This window comes from Corythoichthys intestinalis, chromosome 12, assembly GCF_030265065.1.
Source record: "Corythoichthys intestinalis isolate RoL2023-P3 chromosome 12, ASM3026506v1, whole genome shotgun sequence".
Taxonomy (NCBI): Eukaryota; Metazoa; Chordata; class Actinopteri; order Syngnathiformes; family Syngnathidae; genus Corythoichthys; species Corythoichthys intestinalis.
Window position 1 is genome coordinate 38,311,448 of NC_080406.1, and position 11,469 is coordinate 38,322,916.

The following is an 11,469-nucleotide window of genomic DNA, read 5'->3' on the forward strand; positions in this document are numbered from 1 at the left end:
CGGAAAATACATTTTGGGAGCTTTTCATTTATTTTGAATCGAAGAGGGCGTATCGAATGGTTCAATATAAAACCGAGTATTGTTGCATACTTACTAAACAGACTGGTTTTCCCTCATCTCCTACTGTATTAAAATTCAAAGCCGAATGCTACATTGTCTAGCTCTTTATATCTCCAGGGCTCTTTGCTGTGTGGTCTTTTTTGGTTCCAAAATACTGTGCACACTCTGAAAATGAGGACGTCACTGCTATGTGGTTGTGCAAGTCCACTTTATTCGAGTACGCCAGAAAAGTATGTTTCCCCGAGGTCACATGTGGCGCGCCCCACTATTTGAGAAGTACTGAATAAATCTGAGTTAATCGATTAATTGTAGCAGCGCTACACTGAGGTCCAGTTTATCTGAACTTTCGCGTTTGAGGCATTAACTTAAGTTTTGCATCAAAGCCTGAAAATTCAAATGAAATGGGTTGACATGATATTGCTAGTTCTGCCATTTAGCCACAAACTGTTAGCCACTGTACATTCTAGATGGTACTGTGACCCATATCCTAAATTATGGGATGCTCCTAAACAGTGTTGTTTTTTGGCAGCCCTTTCGATTTCAATCTTAGCGTCTTTTGGATGAAAATACTTATTAGTCTTAGTCATATTTTAGTCATGTCAAAATGTGTTCGTCATCATCTCGTTTTAGTTGACAATTCTCAAAATGATTTCGTCTATAAACTTCAAGTTTTAGTACCGGGGTCTGCAACCCTGTTCCTCGAGAGCCGCTATCCAGCTTATTTGTCATGTCTCGCTCCTTTAACACACCTGAATCAACTAATCAGGATCGTTATCAGGCTCCTGCAGAGCTTGCTGATCATTTAATTCAGGTGTGTTAAAGGAGGGAGACATGGAAAACAAGCTAGATAGCGGCCTTCCAGGACCAGAGTTGTAGACACTTGTTTTAGTCCATGAATAAATAAATAAATGGGTCCAACACTTTGGAATGAACATTACAGACAAACACATAACTAGTCTACAAGGACATCACCATTTTCATGATGATCATACACACAGCAGGAAAACAGCACATTATTCTCAATTAATTAAACTCACCTGGACGCCAGGAACTGTATTGTAAAATGTTTGCCGAGAGTTTAAGAAGACACAAGTCACCGTGCTAAATGCTAATGCTAACACGAACGCTGTGCTGCTGTTTAGTGTGTGATGATCACTCAGAACAGACCTTTAACGGCTAAAGCAACATGGCATATCTAGCCAAGAAAAGAAAGCAAAACTTACCTGAGACGTTTCACAAAAGGAGCCTGGAATGGGCACAGGTGGGGTCTGGCGGGGGGCTCAGCACGTCACGAGTGACACAACCAAACACTGCTAAATGCGTTCTAACTACACATGCAATAATAAAATCACTCATTTTGAATTTATGCCGGAAACTATGGTGGATTTTCATCTTGCTATCGTGTCGTCAGACGACAACTGGCATCCGTCTCGTTATGTTTTAGTCTCGCGAGACACGTTTTTGACTAAATATTTTCGTTATCATCATCGTTGTCGAAAATAACACTGCTCCTAAGTCAATGTAAAACTACTAAAACCCACTAAAAAGTCCAAACGTAATTTGACACAAAAGAATCTTAACTTGCTCTTTCTTACCTCGAGTCCTTCATCGATTCAGTGTTTGTTCTCCTTTCAGGCAACAAGTCCCCGAGCGAAACCAGAAGAAGAAGAAGAAGATGAAATGGAGGGCGGAACGTTCCACGGGTTCCCACAGGTTCCGCTGTGTCATATTGTGACCTTCTTAATCCTCCAAAATCATTCCCAAATACACTTACAAACACATTTGGTTGTCAGGCAGCTCCCCAGTAGCTCATGACTATTGGAGCACAAAAAAAGAGACTTTTGCCACCATTTTCTCATGAAAAATTCTGGAATACTCACGTATTCCATGGTGCGGCACAAAGAAGCAGACAATGGGGGTGGAATGAAGATGACCCACAATAATGTGGGCAAAAAAAAAAGGGAAAAGTACGTTTGTGTTTCACGGACTATTTCTACTAAGCGAATCCACAATTTTGGTGGTTTAGTGTTTTTTTTCTCTGTCAAGTGGACGTGACACTGGGAAGTTTTTGAATTTGGTGAAACGTTAACAAATGATTGTTTTGTGACGTTGTTCGGAATGACGGAAGGACGAGTGAAGGCGATCTATTTAGTGGCCGATAACTTAAATATCATTGTAAATGGAAAGTTGGTCAAGTGTGTGTTCATGCCAGCGACTCGTTTGGGAATATTTTCACAAAAGGGAAAGCAACAGGTTATCAGTGCAAAGAAAAATGTGAAATTGTGATGGGGAAACAGTTTTGTTATCAGAATAAAGTACCGGTAGTAGTAAGGGAGAGGAAGTGATGTAAGAAGAACCACGTAAAATGCCTCATAATAGATGCTTTTTATGCCAAATCTTATTTTTTCCAGTTTTTTAAATAATTTCTTTAAAGACTTAAGCAGTAAGTTCACTATATTTAAATTTTACTTTGTGAAATCAACTTTTTTTTTTTTTAGAAAATTCCACGACAATAAGTACATTATCAGCGTTTTTTCTTCTTCTTAAACTTACGCATAGAGTTCACTATCAGTTGACGGGACACGGGGCCGATCCGTAAGGAAGGGGCCCATTTTAAAAAAACTTAAAAATCAAATATTTTCACAACCAAAGGCACTAGTGACCTAAAACCAAACAGGCACCTTCCTTAGGCAAATATGAGTCTCCATGAGCAGCGGCGTTAAAAAATTCAAAGTCGTTCCATAAAATAATCCTGATTACCATAATTTTCGGACTATAAACCGCTACTTTTCCCCCCTCCTTTTTAGTCCTGCAGTTTATAGTTCAGTGCGGCATATTTGTTGACTTATTTGGGTTTAATAGGTAACACTTTATTTGACGGCGATGTCATAAGACTGCCATAAGACATGGCTCATGGCAGTGTCGTGTTACCAAATACCATCACTGGCAATTATTGAAACAACTGGAACAGTAACTGAATAAATTATTAGAACAGAACAATTTTCATTGTTATTTTCATCTGTAGCGCTGCAATGCATGCTAGAGGGCATTCTGGATGACAATGGTGCTGACAGCAGGTGGCAGCAGAGGTTGACCGTCTCAGTGATGGCCAAATGAAGCTTCCTGAAGCAATGAAGCTTTGCAGCCAAATGGTTCAAAGCTTCATGGTGGTTCATTTGGTCTTAGTCTAATGATGCCGCTGTCAAATCAAATTTTACCGGTTAATATATTTTTGTGTAAATATCCTATTATACAGTGAGGGCAACTGCGGCTTCTCGTGCCATTTTCGTGTCAAATTTGGTGGGTGGCAGCTTATAGTCAGGTGCGCTTTGTCGTCAGAAAATTACGGTAATTATTTTTTATATAAGTATGACAAAACAAAATGGCTATAAAATTCTCCGGTTATACACTAGATGCACAAAAATCACCAAATACAGAGATAATCACCTATATTTTCAGGATCAATAGCAATACTTCAATCATATAAGTTTTTGAGTAGGGGTGCACGATATCCATTTTTTGAAACCGATACCGATATCTATACGATAACCGATAATATATATATATATATATATATATAATTTTTAAATTTATAACCTGAGTTTTTGAACACCTCTAGCTAAAAAATAAAAGTGGTGGATTCGGCATAGATTTGCATTTGACCTAACCAGAATTTTCATGATGACATGAACATTATTCTAAAGAACAAAACAAAGACAAGAAGTTTTGACTTCAAATAAAGTGCCCATATTTATTTTTCCAAGGAAATATAATTGGAATCAATCACAATCAATCAGTCAATATCATTGACGATGTATTCCCCTGAACAATGAGCACTGAACTAAAACAAACCCAACAGGTATTGCGCTTTTGTCAGCAGATAAAACATTTGGCGCAACAGGAGAGGAGACTTTTGTGGTCTTGGTCCATGAAACAACTTTCTTAACATGGCAATTATAGGACAGCAAGCCTATCAAAGGCCTCTCAAGAACTTATGTAAAATGCAAACATTTGCTAATTGCTATTGTAAGGTTTATCACTCAGTGATAGAAAAATACGGTCTCTAGAACAGTAACCAAACTTTGCATACAGGCAAAACCGGAGTGGAAACAAACTCACACATCCCAATCCAAAAATATTAGATATTATCGGGCCTATTCATAATGTTATCCAATTTATTGGGATGACGTCATAATTCCTATTATCGTGCACCTCTATTTTTGGGTTGAAAATTCTTGTAAATAAATGCTTAAATCGCGGAATTTCTACAGCTATGAACGTAAAACGGGAAGTTATCATTCATTTTACATAAGTATTTCAAACAAAAGTTACGGTATTGTGTAATCCAACATGGCGGGCGTCACGAAACAGACCTTTTTAAGTTGAAAATTCTTGTAAATAAATGCTTAAATCGCAGAATTTCTATGGATACAGTCTAGATTCTTGGTTAAAAGCAAAAACGGGCAGTTATCGTTCATTTTATGCAAATATTTCAAGCAAAAGTTACGGTATTGTGTAATCCAACATGACGGCCGTCATGAAACAAAGAGCTTTAATGCTTGAATTGATTTGAACGTAAAACAGTCTAGATTCTAGGTTAAAAGCAAAAAAAAAAAAAAAAAAAAAAAAAAGGGCAGTTATTCATTTTACAGAAATATTTCAAGCCAAAGGGACACAAAATTTTTTATTTTTTTTTCCACAATGTTTCAAAGTGCTTGCATGGTGCTATGTAATATAATAATTAACTCTAATCCTTGACCAAATCCCTCCTGAGACACTCTTGGCTGCTTGTATGCAGAAAAAGTTTTGTCCTTTTTCCACCTAAATCTGGCGTTTGAACGCAGTATGTGTTCGAGTTTATCACAGTGAAAGTCAAATGCTCTGCCCCTGGTCGACCCCCAACGGAAATGCGTGGTGCAATGTCTGTGGGAGCTGTCTTGTCAACTGATAGTGGAGTCAATGAATTACATATCTTATTTAAAATTAGTTTTTTCATTTCAATGTTGGCATTTTCCAACCAATTTATTCCAGAAAAAAACCCCATCAATTGAGGTAGTATTTTCTGTTGTCTTACGGCTAGTAACACTCCCTTGAAAGTGTTTTTTATCATGAATAGAAACTTGAACGTGAACGCAAGCTATGATGTCAATATTAATGCCGTATGTTTGAAATGCCAAACTAAAGTGATGTAACTTTTCTGTTGTTGTACTGTGGAAGTTTTGCAAACCAATGAAATCAGGTTTATGTTGTAAGACCAATCATGCTCAGCAAAGGGACAGCACACGTGGAAATTAAGAGCCCTAGCAACAAGGGATTTTTCAAAGCCTATACCTCCGTGAGGCAATATGACGTCAAAATACGACTTTAGTTTAGAAGCGAGACATTCAAGGAAAGGTCAAATGGGAATGTACAATTTAATAACCTATGAAATGGCTTGTACTGTTAACGCACTAGAAAAAAAACATTCAGGAAAACCTATCTCGAAGAATTCTGCCTGTCAAGGGAAAATATTTTTGCACTTTTAACGTGATGTCGGACGTTCCTAAGAGAGAAATGAAGCGATCCAAACTGTGTGGAATGTCAACTCCAGGAGGAAAAAAAAAGAACAAGTATTAGTGTTGTAGCCCTGTGTGTCTGGCTTGTTGTATTCACAAGGACTGGGAGTGTGACCAAATGTGTACTTAGCAGGAAAAAAAAAGTGAATGGCTCACAGTCACCTCGAAATAAAAGGATCTGGATCAACTTCGGACATTAATGGGACCGAAAAAGGAAACAAGTTACTCGAAAAAGAATTGAATGTGTTCATGACAATGTTGCATCGTGTAAGTTTGATACCATTTTGTATTATTGATATGGAAATGTATGTTGCTTTTCTTTCTTTTTTCTTAAATACAATAATTTATCAATGTACGTTACCTCAGCGTGTTCCAGACCTGGACAAAACACAACAACAAAAAGAAAACATCCCCCCAACTTGGCTCGGTAGCCATTTGAACATTTTTTCCAATTTATTTTCATTGGCAGATCAGATCTATGAGTCAATGCAATTACATACTGCTTCAGTATTTTGGCACGGATGTCCGTCATGCTAAGCTACGCTTGATTTCTAGCTCAGCATTTTTTTTTTTTTTGCTGTGCTAAGCACCTTTTTTTCCCTCTTAGCTCTCTAATGCTACCCTAATGTATGTTCAGCAGGTTTCTTGTTTTGATACTGTTAAGGAACCATTTTTTCAACCTTATGCTGTTATTTAGAAAAGCCCACCCCTTGTACTATGATTAAAAACATCAGTTTTCCTAGCAACTTTTTTTTAAGAGCTTATGTGCCGAACAACTGTTTGCCTTGATGCTCAGCGATCTTGCAATTTAAATAATACAGTGGTACCTCGACATACGATCCTTTCGACATAAAATTTGACTCGTCATTTGTCTCGACATATGTCAACATGCTCAAAATACAATTTACTACAGCGTCGCAATTTCATTGTTTTCCCCAAGATGGCAGCAGGCCAGATTTTCTTGTAAGATGAATCAACATGGGTTCTAAGAAGGTTAGTGCAGGTGGTGAAAAAAAGTATTAAAAGTATTAAATTAGCTGTTGTAAGTCTGGAATTTTTTCACCGTGGTCTTAATTTTCAAGAACATCTCAGTGCAACCTAAAATTATATCCGTGACAAAGTTTTTTTTTAATCCATAACGAAGATGACGCATAGAATTTTTACGATGCACTGCACTACAAATCGAAATGCAACTCGTGCGTGCCAAACCACCACAACCGGCAAAACGGAGAATCCACCCACCTCTGCATTGGGAATGCGTCCGTTTGTCGGTGGAACGAAAACCCTGCAGGCAGAAGTATTGTGGATTCTGAACACCAAAACAGACCACCATTCATATACTTCAAATGAGTCCATTGGTGATCTGTTTCGGATATTATGTCATTTTTGGTCGGCATCCGCTGTCACAATGTTGGTCATATTGCGTTTTGTTCCAGAGGGAGCGTTCCCGATGTCGTAACTGTCTTTTGTAACGAATTTTCAGTTGGCAGGGGAAAAAAAAAGCACATTTTCTTAATGTTTAATCGTCTACATATTTTTATGATCATTATAAATGCATTTACACAATGAAATATCTCTGGAAAAGTTTGTTGAACATAATGTTGGTCAAATCGTTTTTTTTTTTCCCGGAGGGAGCATTCCCGACTTCGCAACTGCAGCCAATTTAAGCTCATCAAGAATTTAAGATAGAGGTAAAATCGGGCCTAAAAAATCCAGCCCGACCCGAACTGGTCCGTGGGTATTAAAGCCCGACCTGTGTTTTGTGTGTTAACATTTGTGACGATGTCTGCATAAAAGCTTTTGTAACGAATTCTCAGTTGGCAGGAAAAAAAAAAAAATAGACTACATATTTTTATGATCATTATAGATTTATTTACACAACGAAATTACGCTGGAAAAGTTTGTTAAATATAAATAAACATGCGGTTTTGCGGACGTGCAGAGGGGAAGATTAAAAAGGGCATATAGGCACGCTCTAGCTCTGCAATGACCATACAGCGCCTTCTTTGTTTTTTATCCAAACTATTTATTTTATAACAAGTATTCCTTAGTTTATCATTCATACATCGTTAATATATAGTTATTTCAAAAAGTTAGCGAGAAAGAACCCTGGCCCGGCCCGACGTAGTAATTGACATTTTAATTTTGGTCATGTTTTCAGTTTAATTTAGCTGTTTCCAGCTTGCTATGTTTATAATTGCGATGTTTGTTTACCGCTTTTCCTCTTACTGCGAAGAGGGAGGAAGTTACATCGGCCGCCGCTATGATATTTAAGTGATCAGCCATCTGCTGTGACCCGGGAATTTAACGGCTGCTTTCACGCACACTGCTTCCAATGTTAGTTGACACAGGAAATTGTTTTCACACACAACTGCTGCACGGTTAAGTCCCGCGATATTCCCGTTGTTTTGAAGTATGTGATAGGGGCTCAAGTTACATCCAGATACTTTAGGTTGCAGTTTATGGGTCACGCGAAGGCAGTGGACCTGCTTAAACATTTCGATTTGCCTTTCGAATGAATGTGAATTTCGCCATTTTAACTCCAGAGTTAGCCATGTTCACTGGGGTCTTGGCAGGTGCACTAGCGGCTAGCCTGTTACAGAAGATGGCTGATCTGACTCCTGTCCTCCTCCTCTTTTTGTCCATAATTATTGTGTGCGTGTGTGTGTTTAAATATAATTCTGACAGACTTTACAATGTTACTTTAAATGTGTTTTAATTGTATCTTCAATATATGTGCATTCTTTTGTCAAACACTCTTAGTAATTGAGGTTAAATTTGATGTTCAGTGCTTTATTTATTTAATATGATGCAATATGATCTATATAATGGGTGCAAGAAGAGTATTAGTTTTCAGTTGAAATGGCATTAAAAAAGTCTTGAATTTAGATTTATCAATTCTGGGGGGACCCTGAAAAAGGTGACGCTTACTACTGAAATGAACTCATTCACTCCCAGCCATTTTCACCGGTGTTCGGCCATTCCTTACTACGCGGCGAAACGTCCTACACAATGCTCAGCGCGCTTGGCGTGCGCACATCGGTTAGAAGTGGCGAGTACTCACTATTTTTGTTTTTATTTAGTTATTTAGAACCTTTTCACTGCCTCAAAGATACTTTTTGCATGTATTACCCTCTCATATTTTTAACCATTGTGTTTTTTTTTGTGTTCGCTTTGAAGCAGTTGACCACATTAGTCACGTAGCGTATTTAAAACGTCCTTATTTGATAGAACTATATTTAAATATTTTCTGCAGGCATTTTTTTTGTAAGTTATTCCTGTATGCGTTTAAACAAAACAAGTTTAGAGCGCACGGTAGTACTTTGAGTGTCAAATTCGACTAATGTAGGACATCTCGCCGATGTAGGATATGATATGTAGGATAGGCAGAACACCGGTGCAACCCCCTTCGGTCCTGGCCGTTTTATTGGATTTTGACTGATTTTGCAAGGCCCACAGAAAATTCTGTTCTATTGCTATATAAACATGGAAGCCACCAAAAGAAAGATTACTCTCTTCTTTCAGCAGGAATAAAAGTTAGTTCATATATTTTTCCATTCTTTAGAAATCAGCATTAGAAAATAGCTTAGTTTGAGCAATTTTCCAATTTCTGATGGAAAAAGAGACATTGAGCTTTTTGTGAAAGCATACATTTCAAACATAACTTTTGACTTTAACACAGCTTTTTTTTGCTTTAGTTACGTCCCAAACATCTGAATGTTTTCCTTTTACAAATAACAAACAACAAGACAAATAGAGCTTTTGATAGCAAGGTAACACTTTATTTACACATAACTAACTGAGAGATGACGCTATCGCGACAGCCGGGGTAAACTTTTCCCTCATTACCGCCTGTCTCTGCTCGGCGAGCAGCACGTACTCAATGGCATCGTCCGCTGCACTGGTGGTCCCGGTCGTTCTGCTCGGTCGTCCAGCGCCTAGCATCCCGGGCGTCCTCCCGGTTGTTCTGCTCGGTCGTCCGCCGCCTGGAATCCCGGACGTCCATTCAGTCGTCTTCCGCCGGCGCCCCGGCCGTGCGGCCAGCCGTTCGTTCCGTTGAATCGGGTTGTAGGTCTTACCAAATGCGTTACTGCCCTCCAGTGGCCAGTTTTATTGCTTTAAAAAAGATTTTCAGCGTTGTGCTTTGGAGCTAAGTTGAATCAGGACCCTGAGATGTCGCTTGTGAAAAAAAACGTAATGTCTTTGGGACACTGAAACAATTAAAAATAGAACGTATTTATACTTTTTTAGGAGCAAGTGAGTTAAGAAGATCTCGAAGGTCCTCCTCAGTCCTCCATTCGCCAGTCTTTATAAGTTAAGGTGACGATTATTATTGTAACATCAGCAAGGAGGTCGCTAGCTCCGTCAGGTTTTTAATCATTTATTTCAGGACTTGTGCAATGCAACCTGGCTACTGTCTGCCGTAGCTGACGCCAACAACAACAGAACATGAATAGTGAAGGTAAAAACTCTTAACGCACCTCTCTCTCGTCAGTCTGTTCAGGAACAGTATGCAAAACACAACCGCCACATTATAACCAGATTCGATAGATTATTATTATTATTCCTATTTGTATTAATAATGTATTTGTTTTGCTATGTGTAATTGGTATATGTAATTGTACCTGCAGCATTGATGAAGGATTTAGCTTACGTAGGTTTTGGGGCTGTGGAACGAATTCATCAAATTATAATGTATTCTTATGGGAAAATCTTGCTTTTGACATACGACCATTTCGACTTACAACCCAGGTCCTGGAACGAATTAAAATCACATGTAGAGGTACCACTGTACTAATCTTAAAATGTTAATAGGGTTCTGGACCCTAGGTTGAGTTAAACAAGTTCTGGCCAATTACGGGCTAAAAAGGTTTGAGATTACCTTTTTTGTTCTATCAAAACTTAAGGGGCGCCATTGAAACTCAAATGGATTGGACATCAATTGCTGTAAATGGCATGTAACGATGAAAAACAACAACAACAAAAACAACCATATACAGTGGTACCTCGACATACGATCGATTCGACACACGATCTTTTCGACATCCAACGTGAAATTGGACTTGCCATTTGTTTCGACGTCCGACGACATGCTCGAAATACGCCGATTTATGACGGTGCCGCAGTTTCTTTGTTTTGCCGGAAAACGGACGCAAGGCGGATTTTCTTGGGAGAGAAAACACGGGTTCCAAGGTTAGTGCAAGTGGTGAAGAAGGAAAATTGTGACGCTTACAATTGAAATGAAGATGGAAATGATAGAAAAATATGAAGGTGGTGTGCGCATCCGTGAACTGGCTCGACAATACGGCCGTAGAATGTCTACGATCTCGACGGTCCTCCGACGACCTCCATTCGCCAGTCTTTAAAAGTTAAGGTGACAATTATTATTGTGGTAACATCGCCAGCTTTGTCAGGTTTCTAATCAATCAATTTGTGCAACACAACACTCCTACTGTCCACCGCAGTTGACGCTAGCAACAAAACAATAAAAGAGAACGTAAAATCTCTACCGCACTATCTCACTCTCACGTCAGCCACGCAGTGCGTTCAGGTACAGCACGCAAAAAAACGTCAGCCACATTAGAACCCAATTCATCATATTATTACATACAGGTATTATAATATTATTCCGATTTTTTAAAATAATTTATTTGCTTTGCTATGTGTAATTGCCATTTGTAATCGTAGAAGCAATTTTTATTAAGGATTTAGTGTAGGTTTTCGGGCTGTGGAACGAATTAATGGAATCATAATTTATTCTTGTGGGAAAATCCTGCTCGACATACGACCATTTCAACTTAAAAACAAGGTCCTGGAACGAATTAACTTCATATGTAGAAGTACCACTGTACTA

General features: G+C 38.5%; 1 protein-coding gene across 1 annotated transcript in view; it reads left to right on the plus strand.

Moving 5' to 3' along the window:
• mrasa (muscle RAS oncogene homolog a) overlaps positions 1-10,605 on the plus strand; it is a 32,587-nt gene extending 21,982 nt beyond the window's left edge. The window contains exon 6 of the mRNA XM_057852142.1: positions 1,696-10,605. Within this exon, the coding sequence (XP_057708125.1) occupies positions 1,696-1,795 (100 nt within the window). The 3' untranslated portion in view covers positions 1,796-10,605. The remainder of the gene's footprint in view (positions 1-1,695) is intronic.
• The last annotated feature ends 864 nt before the right edge of the window (positions 10,606-11,469 follow it).